The 13,322-nt window shown below is 40.0% G+C and overlaps 1 protein-coding gene across 1 annotated transcript in view; it reads right to left on the bottom strand.

Moving 5' to 3' along the window:
- Window positions 1–13,108, bottom strand: part of LIX1 (limb and CNS expressed 1) — a 52,942-nt gene extending 39,834 nt beyond the window's left edge. The window contains exon 1 of the mRNA XM_068981359.1: window positions 13,027–13,108. Within this exon, the coding sequence (XP_068837460.1) occupies window positions 13,027–13,108 (82 nt within the window). The remainder of the gene's footprint in view (window positions 1–13,026) is intronic.
- Window positions 13,109–13,322: the final 214 nt, after the last annotated feature.

Consider the following 13,322-nt stretch of genomic DNA (forward strand, 5'->3'; position numbering starts at 1 on the left):
GAGTCAAAAAAGGAAAAAAAAAAGGTCAAAATAGGCCTTTGCACATAAAGATTTACAGTTTGATTGCAGAAATAATGAATTCATAATATAATTTGTTAACAAAATATTAAACTGCTACATTGTGTAACAGAAATGATTTTAAGGTAATATTTAGAGCTCTAAAATTTATGGCACAATAACTAAGTTGAACTATAAAGAAAGCTGAGCACTGAAGAATTGATGCTTTTGAACTGTGGTGTTGGAGAAGATTCTTGAGAGTCTCTTGGACTGCAAGGAGATCCACCCAGTCCATCCAAAAGGAAATCAATCCTGAATATTCATTGGCAGGACTGATGTTGAAGCTGAAACTCCAATACTTTGGCCACCTGATGCAAAGAACTGACTCATTTGAAAAGACCCTGATGCTGGGAAAGATTAGAGGCAGGAGGAAAAGGGGACAACAGAGGATGAGATGGTTGGATGGCATCACTGGATTCTATGGACATGGGTTTGGGTAAACTCCAAGAGTTGGTGATGGACAGGGAGGCCTGGCGTGCTGCAGTCCATGGGGTTGCAAAGAGTCGGACATGACTGAACTGAACTGAACTAAGTACATTTAAGGAGAAAAGTAGATAAATGTTGACTGAAAAGGACAGAAAAAATTATGTAGACGAAGAGAGCCTAAGCTGCACCTCCTCAGAAAAATGAGATTTAGACCAGGATGGGGAAAGTAGTAGAAACTATGCTCCCCTCAAAAGTGAGAGTGGCATTTGACAAAAAGAGTAGGGAAAATAGTAATGCTTCAGTGGAGGAATTGTGTGTGGGAGCGATAGGAAAGTATGCCATGAAGAAGGGGTACAATTTGATAAGCAACAGGGCAAGGGGACTTTGCTTCTTTTAATAACTGGAAATTAATTATATTGTTCCAGTGCCCAAGCCTTATCCAAGTGGGTGAGAAAGGCAGGGGCACGGATTGCCTTGTCCTTTGCCTTTGAGGTGCTGTGCTGTCTGTAGAGGCTCCATTCACGAAAAACAAGGGCACAAATGCATGAAAAAATGTGTGATTGCTCTTATACATCTGGGTGAGCCCAGGAAAAATGTTTGTCTGGTAGGAGCTTGGGCAGAAAAATCTACAAGGAGTGGGTAGGAGATGGAGGAAGAAGACTGCTCCTTTGGCAACCTGGAAGGAAGGAGCATGAAGCCTCTTAGAGGGCTTTTATCCTAAAAACTTCAGTTCAGTTCACTTCAGTCGCTCAGTCATGTCTGACTCTTTGTGACCCCATGAATAGCAGCACACCAGGCCTCCCTGTCCATTACCAGCTCCCGGAGTTCACTCAAACTCATGTCCATCAAGTCAGCAATGCCATGCAGCCATCTCATCCTCTGTCGTCCCCTTCTCCTCCTGCCCCCAATCCCTCCCAGCATCAGAGTCTTTTCCATGAGTCAACTCTTTGCATGAGGCAACCAAACTACTGGAGTTTCAGCTTTAGCATCATTCCTTCCAAAGAAATCCCAGGACTGATCTCCTTCAGAATGGACTGATTGGATCTCCTTGCAGTCCAAGGGACTCTCAAGAGTCTTCTCCAACACCACAGTTCAAAAGCATCAATTCTACAGCGCTCAGCTTTCTTCACAGTCCAACTCTCACATCCATACGTGACTACTGGAAAAACCATAGCCTTGACTAGATGGACCTTTGTTGGCAAAGTAATGTCTCTGCTTTTGAATATGCTCTCTAGGTTGGTCATAACTTTCCTTCCAAGGAGTAAGTGTCTTTTAATTTCATGGCTGCAGTCACCATCTGCAGTGATTTGGGAGCCCCCAAAAATAAAGTCTGACACTGTTTCCCCATCTATTTGCCATGAAGTGATGGGACCAGATGCCATGATCTTCATTTTCTGAATGTTGAGCTTTAAGCCAACTTTTTCACTCTCCTCTTTCACTTTCATCAAGAGGCTTTACTAGCGTGTGAGATGATTGCAATTGTGTGGCAGGTTGAGCATTCTTTGGCATTGCCTTTCTTGGGGATTAGAATGAAAATTGACCTTTTCTAGTCCTGTGGCCACTGCTGAGTTTTCCAGATTTGCTGGCATATTGAGTACAGCACTTTCACAGCATCATCTTTCAGGATTTGAAATAGCTCAACTGGAATTCCATCACCTCCACTAGCTTTGTTTGCAGTGATGCTTTCTAAGGCCCACTTGACTTCACATTCCAGGATGTCTGGCTCTAGATGAGTGATCACACCGTTGTGTTTATCTTAGTCATGAAGATCTTTTTTGTACAGTTCTTCTGTGTATTCTTGCCACCTCTTCTTAATATCTTCTGCTTCTGTTAGATCCATACCATTTCTGTCCTTGATCGAGCCCATCTTTGCATGAAATGTTCCCTTGGTATCTCTAATTTTCTTGAAGAGATCTCTAGTCTTTCCCATTCTGTTGTTTTCCTCTATTTCTTTGCATTGATCGCTGAAGAAGGCTTTCTTGTCTCTCCTTGCTATTCTTTGGAACTCTGCATTTAGATGCTTATATCTTTCCTTTTCTCCTTTGCTTTTCACTTCTCTTCTTTTCACAGCTATTTGTAAGGCCTCCCCAGACAGCCATTTTGCTATTTTGCATTTCTTTTCCATGGGGATGGTCTTGATCCCTGTCTCCTGCACAATGTCACGAACCTCCGTCCATAATTCATCAGGCACTCTGTCTATCAGATCTAGTCCCTGAAACCTATTTCTCACTTCCACTGTATAATCATAAGGGATTTGATTGAGGTCATACCTGAATGGTCTAGTGGTTTTCCCTACTTTCTTCAATTTAAGTCTGAATTTGGCAATAAGGGGTTCATGATCTGAGCCACAGTCAGCTCCTGGTCTTGTTTTTACTGACTGTATAGGGCTTCTCCATCTTTGGCTGCAAAGAATATAATCAATCTGATTTTGGTGTTGACCATCTGGTGATGTCCATGTGTAGAGTCTTTTGTGTTGTTGGAAGAGGGTGTTTGCTATGACCAGTGCATTCTCTTGGCAAAACTCTATTAGTCTTTGCCCTGCTTAATTCTGTATTCCAAGGCCAAATTTGCCTGTTTTCCTAGGTGTTTCTTGACTTCCTACTTTTGCATTCCAGTCCCCTACAATGAAAAGGACATCTTTTTTGGGTGTTAGTTCTGAAAGGTCTTGTAGGTCTTCGAAGAACTGTTGAACTTCAGCTTCTTCAGCATTATTGCATAGAAACCTGGAATGTTAGGTCCATGAATCCTAAAAACTTAAATATTGTCATTTCCATAGATTGGGCATGATGGAGATGCCAACAGGGACACATGACCTATGTTTTCATATGGGAATTCTGAGATTCGGAAGATGTAAATGTGCCATGGATTATAGAGTTTGTTATAGGAGAGTCCTCAAGTAGAGGTTTTGGTTCAAACTCAATGAAATGTGTACTGCATCTTGTCTCTCCCCATTTTATCCATAGGCAGGCAGTGTATGTAGGTAGTTAAAAGCTAGGTCTCTGGAGCCAGTCCATCCTAAAGGAGATCAGTCCTGGGTGTTCACTGGAAGGATTGATGTTGAAGCTGAAACTCTAATACTTTGGCCACCTGATGTGAAGAGTTGACTCATTTGAAAAGACTCTGATGCTGGGAAAGATTGGGGGCAGGAGGAGAAGGGGACGACATAGCATGAGATGGACATGGATTTGGGTGGACTCCGGGAGTTGGTGATGGACAGGGAGGCCTGGAGTGCTGTGGTTCATGAGGTCGCAAAGAGGCAGACATGACTTAATGACTGAACTGAACTGAACTGGAGTCAGAATGCCTGGGTCTGAATCTGGTCTCTCCTGTGCCAAGATACCTACCAAGTGCCCCTGTTCTGTCTGTAAAAGGCAGTATTTACAGGGTTGCTGTAAAGCTTAAAATGGAAAATGCTCAGAATAGAGCTTCACGCATAGTAAACACTAGAGGGTTAGCTATTATTTGTGGTTGGAGAAGGTGAAGAAAGAAAGGAAAGGGCATGATTATGTGCTTGCACATTGCATCTTTGAAACTGACTGTTCCTAGATTGGAAACCATATCATTAAACATTCTGAAAATAGTCTCATGTCTGAAAATTCTCTAATTGTACACGTTGGGCTATTTAATTTGTGTCTAAGATATGTGAAGAATTCAGAGATGGAAATGAGAAAACTCTTTTAATATCATTCACTGGTAAAGTCAAAGCTTCATAATAGCCAAAAAATAGAGGGAAGAAATACTACATGTTTTTGCAGTATTTCTTCCCTCTATTTTTTGGCTATTATGAAGCTTTTTCCAAAATCTGGAAACACAGATGTTTGTCCAGTTTTTCACTTTCTAATGAATGCTAATGGTAACAGACCTGCTCTTAGGAAAAACTACAGAAAGGGACTAACACTTATTTCAAATTAATGTTAATAACTCTTATGCTTCAGGAAAGTAGAAACATTATAGTTCATTGCCCAGTTCAATTACCTAATATGAGGTAAGTCCTGACTGGAAAGACAGTCATTTGTCAGCAATAAGGGATCTTAAAAACATGTCATAAATCTATCAGAAAAAAGGAGCCTATTTCTTTATGCCTTACATGAACAAGAATTCTAGCTGGGTAAAAATTTCCTTTGCCAAAAACTAAGGCAAATTGGAAAGGCTACCATTTTAGGATAAACCAGTTAGAGGCTTTCAAGATGAGGAACATAGTTTCAAATTGATTCTCTGCCTCCAAACAGATGGATTTATGATATGTAATGATTTAATATAATCTTTAACTATAAATTACTCTTAGCAGGTGATATTTTTAAATAAAATGAACAGCATTTTCTGTTCTAGCAATTCAATCACATATACCTTATTTTTGTAAATGTGATCCCCTAGTTTTGTTGAGGAGAAACAGGAAAAGGATTCCCAAATAATTTAAGGAGCAAGCTCCAGGCATCTTACCAATTTGACATTCATGCAAAATTGGGTTCCTTTAGGTCTTGTGCTTGGCTTGGCAAACACCAGGACAGTGACCAACAGAGCCAGCTGTCTAAATATTTATAACCATTCTCAGGCTCTGACAAGTTCTGAACAAGCTAACGGAATCTTGCTGACACCGCTTGTGTGTTGTGTACAACATGTAAGAAACTTGGGCCACGTCTTCTTTTCTGTAGACACTCTCTCAAAGGTAGCCACAACCACACACAGACATGAGATAGCCTAGAGTCTTGCTTTGTCCCCAGCATTAGTAGCTTTCTTTTAGTTATTCTCCAGAGTCAGTGCCTAGCTCCTGCAGCAGTTGGGCAGCTGATCATATTTCTTCTTTTGTTTCCTTTTTCTTTTCTTCTGATCTGGTCCCTGTTCTCCATCCTGAACACATTTTCTGAGGGAATTAAGTCCTTTGGGTTGCTTTACAAAATTAACCTCTTGGAAGACTCTCCAAAATATACAGAAAAAAGAAAATTACTTCATTCTTTTTGCTTTAATTTTCACCTTTAGAATTTAAAATTGACGAGCTATAAATCATTTGGGGGAGAAATTTAAATAATACTTTTTTATTGGAGTATAAGTGCTTTACAATGTTGTGTTGGTTTCTGACATACAACAACATGAATCAGTCATAATTATATCCATCTATCTATCTATATATATCCCCTCCCTTCCACCTCCTAGCTCTAGGAGCTCCAGAGCTCCAGAGCACCAGGCCAGGCTCCTTGTGTTAAATGAAACTTAAAAAAAAAAAAAAAATCTTTGGAAGTACAAGGTAACTTTTTAAGAGAGAGAATATCAAGGAACAAGATGGAATCATAAAGACAAGATAAAAGGTCATTAAATATACCACCATTAAAAGGCAGCACTTGAACTCCCAAGTTTTCAATGTACATCATGGTTTTCATATACATCATGGTTCAGATGATGTCATCCAATCACAAAAGCTACATAGACTAAAAACCTGATGTAATATGCTTAAGCAACTAGGAAGTATATATCTTTCCCACGTACCACTGGGCATTGGATTTGCACTGTAAGTCAGAAAGAGAAAAACAAATATCCTATATTAACGCATGTATGTGGGATCTAGAAAAACAGAACAGAGGGACCTAGTTCCAGGGCAGGAATAGAGACACGGATGTAGAGAACAGGTATGTGGGCACAGCAGGAGAAGGAACGGGAGCGGAGAATGGATGCATTGGTAGATCAGGCTTGACATAAATAGACGACCATGTGTGAAACAGCTAGCTGGTGGGAATCTGCAACACAGCGCAGGAGCTCAGCTCGGTGCTCTGTGGTGACCTGGATAGGTGGGGTGGGGGTGCGTGGGGCTATGTGAATACACAGAGCTGATTCACTGGGTTGCACAGCAGCACCTAACACAACACTGTAAAGCAATTATATGCCAATTTATTTTAAAAAGGGAGAGACTTTGTAGGACTGTTGACTTTAGATAACAACCAAAGACCCAAGAAAACAAAAAACAAACAAAAGAGCAAACACTGTTGCTTTGCTGACCAGTTCTGTTTAGTTAAAATTGTCAAATCTGTGCAAATGCGGCTTTAGGTATGTCACGAACTTTCCCCCAGTATAGTCATTATAAGAAAGCTATCCGTGACCCTGCCACAGCTACTTAACTGGGTTTTTGTACAAGGCACAGACAAAGTTCAGCCCTAAAGAGCTTGATGTACGCAGCCTCTGGTGATTCAGAGTTGAGGGTAGACTGAGAGAAGGAAAATAAGAACTGGCGATCTGAGTCAATGTGCCAGTGTGGTACATGGGATAATTTGGGCTGCTCTACCAAGGCCAGGGGCTTCCGGGGTGGCTCAGATGGTAAAGAATCTGCCTGTAATGCAGGAGACCTGGGTTTGATTCCTGGGTTGGGAAGATCTGCTGGAGAAGGAAATGGCTACCCACTCCAGTACTCTTGGCTGGAGAATCTCATGGAAAGAGGACCCTGGCGGGGCTACAGTCCATGGGGTCACAAAGAGTTGGACCTGACTGAGTGATATCAGAATACCAAGGTCAACCTGAGGCAGCACTCTGGGGAAGTCGTCTGAGGTGGCTGTGTTTATTTTCGGAACCCCTTCTTCTGAAGAAGCTGTGCCCTCCTGTCTCACAGAGCTGTCCACTGAACGCTGTGTGCAATTAGGCTGTGATTAAGGTGTCAATGGATGATGGCTTAGTAAGTCCCAGTACCATTTATCTCGTCATATTTCACCTGACAATGGGAAAAGTCTTCCTCTTTTTGAGAGGGAGAAAACCAGTGAATCAGCGACCAAAAGAGTCTGTTGTACACCTGCTAGGTGCTTGGCCCTGTGAGGGATGCCTCTGGTGGCTACATAGAGGTCAAGCTATGGCTTTGCCCTCCTGGGACTTGCAACTGAGATGTGGAAAGAAACATGCCAGCAAAACTATAACTCATGGGGCAGAGCCCTGTGCGAAAAATGTAAACTATACTGTGCAGTCCATAAGTGCCAAAGGAGCGGTAACTAAATGATGGGTTCCCACAGCTGTGTAATGGGAAGGGATCAAAATAGGGATCAACTGATTATCATCGCAGAGGAAGGGCAAAACAAAGTGAAACCATAATGCAAACAGGATTCCAAGGACACCAGAGAGAGAATGGAGAAAACGACAGGGACTGTAATAATTGCCTATTTTGTCATTATTAAACTTTCAGTAGGATTCTTTTTTCCCTCTTTTTCTTTTAAAATAGGAGTTTTAGAAACTACCTTGACAGATTAAACTGATGTGAGCATTTGAACATGGAAGAAAAGGAATAAGAGCCTTTGGGGTTAAAATGTCAACATGAAATGTATTCAATAAAGAAGATTCTTTTATGAGAGGCTTCTAAAGTTGTCTTACATTTCTTAAATCAATCTGTAGCACATAATCAGTAAAACCGTATCATTTAAACAGAAAAATCATAACTTAGGAACTCACCCTTGTGCAGCTGTATCGTATTATGGGCTGTAACTTAACACATGAGTTTCAGAAGTTGTTAAAGTTGAGCTCAGGCTAACAAATCTTAACTGGCAAAAAAAAAGAAGCCTACGGTGAGATGAGACTGCAGACCATGGAGAAGCACCAGACTTGATCCCAGGATTGGTGTCAATCAATATTCTTTTTGATTTGTGAAATCTTATTTATATATTAAGAAATAAATGTATTAAGACAGATGTTGCCATTAAGTGATCAAGAAGCCTCTTCCTTTTTTTCCATTTTGAAAAATTTTCCTCTGGCACTATTAGTACTTAAACTCTGCCAAATGAATCTTTACTGAAAAAAAGGAGAAGAGAACAGTGCTTATGCCACAGATAGCTGAACTGAAATCCGCATTTTTCTCTTGAAATAAGTCAAAATAAAAATAGTTGTATCCTATAATAAAGTAAAACTAGCATTTGAATAGGCTTCTTCAGTAGAACAGGCATCCACAGTTTAGATGCTAAAATTATCAGAGTTCAAATTATTGTAATTAGGATGTAGTCATTAATCCAAAACGAGCTAGCAAGAGGTAGAGGTTTTTGTTTTTTGTGTTTTAACCATGCTCTTTCCAGCACACTTTCTGTGGTGGAATGCAATGCAATACGTGGAGGGACTTTACTGCACAAGGGCCTTCATCTCTCACTTCCCACTCCATTCCTCTACGTGAAATGCAGAAACCATAAATGTATCATCAAATTTATAGATTTCAGATAACTATGCTAAAAAGCATGGGGCGGGGAAAATACTTGACTCTTGAGAATTTTTCCTCCCTTGCATTCTATACAGCCAGAATCACGATTAATAAGACATTTTTAATGGTTCTATAGTCTGGTCCAATTTTTCCAAAGGGTAAAAATGTACTTTTTGAAGTATTCACCTAACTGGGATAGATATAAGCTTTCATACAGAAAAGTGTCTCCTCAAATGGAAGAGTTAACAACTTTCAAATATGTGAAAAAATTTTCTTCTCATTGTGCAATGTTTAGTAAAGGTTCCACCTAATTTGTTTTCATTGCAAAATTTTGGGGAACATTAGTGAAATCTAACTCATTACTTTATAAATCAGTGCTAGAAACCAACACATTCTCAGGGTTTCAGTGACAACTAAGATAGTTTGTAACTATCTGTTTGAGAAAGTTTGTCATAATTTTGGCTTTATTTAGTGAAAGTGGTTTCTCCCTATAGGCATGTTTACATTTACAACTCTTGTATCTTGCCTGAATGGGCAAAAGGATTCTTGCTGTAAAAAAGCTGCAGTTCTCCCCAACTTAATATCAGGAAGTGTACCTTCAACAGATGTCAATACAATCTTTTCCCCAATACAACATAATTCCCTATGCTTTCAGAACTAATCTAGGATCACTGTTAACTCCAACAGCTCCCTGTTGCCTACACTGGAGCGTGATTCCACCTGCCTTTTCAGCCTTGTCGCCACCTTCCCTGATGCGTCGTTCTTGTATTGCCTGATTTGTCTTTCGGCAAACTGTTCTCTCTCTTCAAAAAATTCCCTTCCCCTCTCACTCCCCTATTACGCTTCCACTCAGATAAGCTTATTTAATGGACTCTCTCCGAATACCCAGAAAGGTCCATTTCAGCCCCACCTGTTTTCCTGACAGACACTGCCATGACCGCACAAATGGCGTAGCAACATAACTCTTCCGAGAGGCAATGTCTTGTTTCAGTTAAAGGTGAGAAGTTGGAATATAGAATTTGAATCCTGGCTGTATCATTTCATTAGGTGTGGCCTTGAGCAGGTCATCTTAAGCTCTAGCAACTTCACTTCTCTCACTATAAATTACAATAGTACCTGCATTATTGACATGCTGTGAAGAATAAACATTCTTAGCATAGTGTCTTAATCATAGGATGAGGACTTGACATCCTAGCATTACTAATGATGCATGAAGAAAGATCCCAAAGATGGCAGATAAGCTTATGATGCTCTTGCAATTTGAAGAGTTAACAGGATAGGATCTGAACATGAAGACATCTTGAAATCGGGGGGTGGTGACTTCATTTGGGCAAGCATGTGAGAATCCATTAAACTATGGCCAACAGATAGTAAGCTTACACACAAACTCAAGAAAGCTGACAAAGGCTGCTTTCAGGATAGCTCATCTTAGGTTGTGATGACACAAGAAAAGAAATTGGATGCTGCACAAAGCCAAGAATAGAAGGCAACAAGGACATATGCGTTACTTCCTCTGCAAAGAGATTCTGTCGGGCAGTACAGACTCCTGGAGATACCTGTTACAAAGTGGAGACTTTCAGGCAGTGGAGAACAGTCTCGTGTCAGCTTAGATGAACACATTACAAACCTAGAGCCCACCTCATTTGAAATTTCTTTCCATTATTTTTCATTTGAAACTTGAAATAGAGAAAAGGGGGAAAATGTCATGAAATTCATTTCCTTTCAGGAAAGAAAATAAACAAATTACAAGTTTTGTCAGATGAACACCTTGCCTAAAATAAACTAGAGATTTAATGCAATACAAAATGCCACGTGGAAGACCTCCTTGGCTGAGAAAAGCATTCATATTTTATTTCTTTAAATGAATATAACTATCCCCATGTGCACTGGTCTCAGACCAGAAAACTCCCTGGGTACTTTTCCTGACCAACTTGAAGAGAAAATTCAATTTACTATTGCTTGTTTTTATACAAATTGGAAGCCAAGTGAGGGAAACAAATTAATCAAATGTACCTCTCTTGTATTCTATGTTTCAGAAGAATAAAAGGATAAAAAAAAAAAAAACCTACCTTTGCATTTACAGAAGAGAAATTTAGAAAAACACAGAATGTTATTATTTTTCTATGCTCCTTTGTTCAACTGTGTATAGTTTCAAACATCATTGAACTGGCCTTTCATCTTGCAGGAAAGCAAGGTAGTAATTTTTCTTATGGAGTTGGCAGTGATGTGCTGAGGTGCTCAGTTCTTCCCTTTTGGCAAAAAAAGGCTGGCCTGGGGTGGGGGGAAAAGGAGCCAGGAGTGACTAGAGGAGAGGAGGCTGCTTAGAACCTGCTATTCAAGGTTGATGGTGACTTTTTACAGGCCGGGTGAAGCAGGCGTGCGGTGGTAGCAACTTAGGGCTGTGCCAACGAAAATGAGTCCATGTGCTAAACCCTGGCATATGCATGGTAGGTTGCCAAGGCAGGGCATAGGCCCCTGTGAAGTCTGCCTCAGCAAGTCTGTGAACCTGTTCCCATTTATTCCACGAGGATGGTGAGTGGTTGGATGTTTCGATAACATAAAAAATCCCTGGCACAGAAATCTGCCATTTGGCTTACTTTCATTTAGTCATTTTTCAGATTAGAAACACCTGAAGGGAGAGGCTCAGCAGTTAAAATTCACGCCTATTAAGCCTTGCAAGCAGTCGCAGAGTGTCAGCCCATTCTAGGGTAAGCAGGCAATACTCTCTGATTAAATTTAAGTTCCGTGTTAATAAACAAAATGTGTGACACTTCTTTTCTTTGCCGCATAAAAGAGTTTCCACAAAGGCCTAGATGACAGGGCACAAGTTACATTTTATTTTAACCCTTTTCTATCTTACTTTCTCTGGTAAAACGTAAACAGCTGCTGGGATTTAGTTGGATTCAGAAAGTGGTCCATATAACTTCAGATGAAGTTTCTTAAATTCACAATGAACTCAGTGAAACATTTTACCTCTATTTCTTTTTACTGTTTCCACTATCCAAACCCTCAGCACAAGAGCCCTGGTCCTCTACAATTTATCCAAAGTGTTAAGTCGAGAGCCCTTTCGCCCTTCACTAGCGAATTCAGTGCTATGGTAGGAGATAAGCAGTCTTTCCTTGCCTCTTCACTTAAAAAACATGCCAAACCTGAATAGATTCCAGGCTAGACGGGAGGGGGTGGGGAGAGATTTTTGTTAGTTCTAACACAGCTATTGACACATGCTTGAAAACAGTATTTAAAAGAAAGCAAGAAAATTAGAAACCATGAGAACAAAAGAGAAATAAAGAAAAAAGAGCAGATTTTTCCCTTTATGCCTTAGAGGGCAAATTGGTTACAATTTGATTTCTAGGAAGAATATCTTATAGAATAAAATTGCCTAACATTTCTGCATCACACATATGAGAAATATAAACTAAAAGGACATCTGGAAACGAACATTATTCAGCAATCAGAAAGCAAAAATCCAAACCATTGATGTTTTGATGGAGACAAACATATGAGATTCCCAAAGAAGAAAGCTGTAACTTATTGAAGTTTAAAAAAAAAAAAAATTCCATATGCATTTTACCTTTTGGGCAGCTCCAAAGCAAAGTTCTGTTTCAGAAGCCCTTTGTAATATGAACCCCACTGTAGATAAGATACAAGGCGAAGATAGTCTGTCTTGCAGCAGCAGGAAGTCAAATTGGTTCCAGAAACAAAGTTACATGACAAATGGTTTAATAGTATTGCCAGAATTGGAAATCTTGATTGAATTATTTTTCATAATCATTAAAAAAAGATTTTGAAATAACTCTGCCCTGCATAGTTGTTTAGTTTGTGTGTGTGTGTGTAGGGGGAACGTGTTGTTGTAGAGGTGGGAAGACATCTTATTTTATTGGCCTTTTAACTAAAGTGTTATCATTTGTTATCAAAATTTAAGAGCTCAGCGGTGATTTATTGTTAACTTTTGTTTGCAACAAAACAGTTCAAACACAGTACATTTTTAACAAAACTAATACATGGCATGGAGGACTAAACAGGTTTAAAAGGGGATATATCTTATTATCGTCTTCAAGTTATTTTTTGTTTTAATCCTAGTACCAATCAGCTTTGATTTATTTTAAAGAGCATCTGGAAAAGTTCATCAAGTCTGAGGCGAGTCTTAGACTTTAGGACAGACTTCTAAACTGTTAGCAAGATGTATCATTGAGAAAAGTAACCCAGCGACTGATACCCATAGGTGAAATGAAATCATTCTCCTGACTGAAGTCAGGAACAAGTTAAATACCACTTAGACCACAGCACACGACTACAGAGATTTAGGAGAAAACATACTTAAATAAGATGTGACTAGACATTTAGGACTATTTTCTAAAACAGTCTAAAAAAACTTTTTCCCCTGCAGTACTTACAGTCTTTGAAGACCAGAGCCGGGTCTCTGTGAGGCAAGACTTGGGCAATGATGTGTCTCAGGGATTCCAAGGTTCTGTCCATCTTGTGTCTGCCTGTGCGAGCCTGCTGCACAGTGCCCTCATGCCTGGATTCTTGCAGTCCTGGTCTGAATTTGTGCAGCTCATTGATGCACAGGATTACCAAAGAATCTCTTTTAACATCTGCCAATCAGACATTTCCCAGAATCTTAAGACCCCTCAGGGGGCCCTCCTCCCAGGCTCACTTATCTTTGTTGTATGCTGAGCTAATTAGCTCT

This window comes from Capricornis sumatraensis, chromosome 9 (genome assembly GCF_032405125.1).
Source record: "Capricornis sumatraensis isolate serow.1 chromosome 9, serow.2, whole genome shotgun sequence".
Lineage (NCBI taxonomy): Eukaryota > Metazoa > Chordata > Mammalia > Artiodactyla > Bovidae > Capricornis > Capricornis sumatraensis.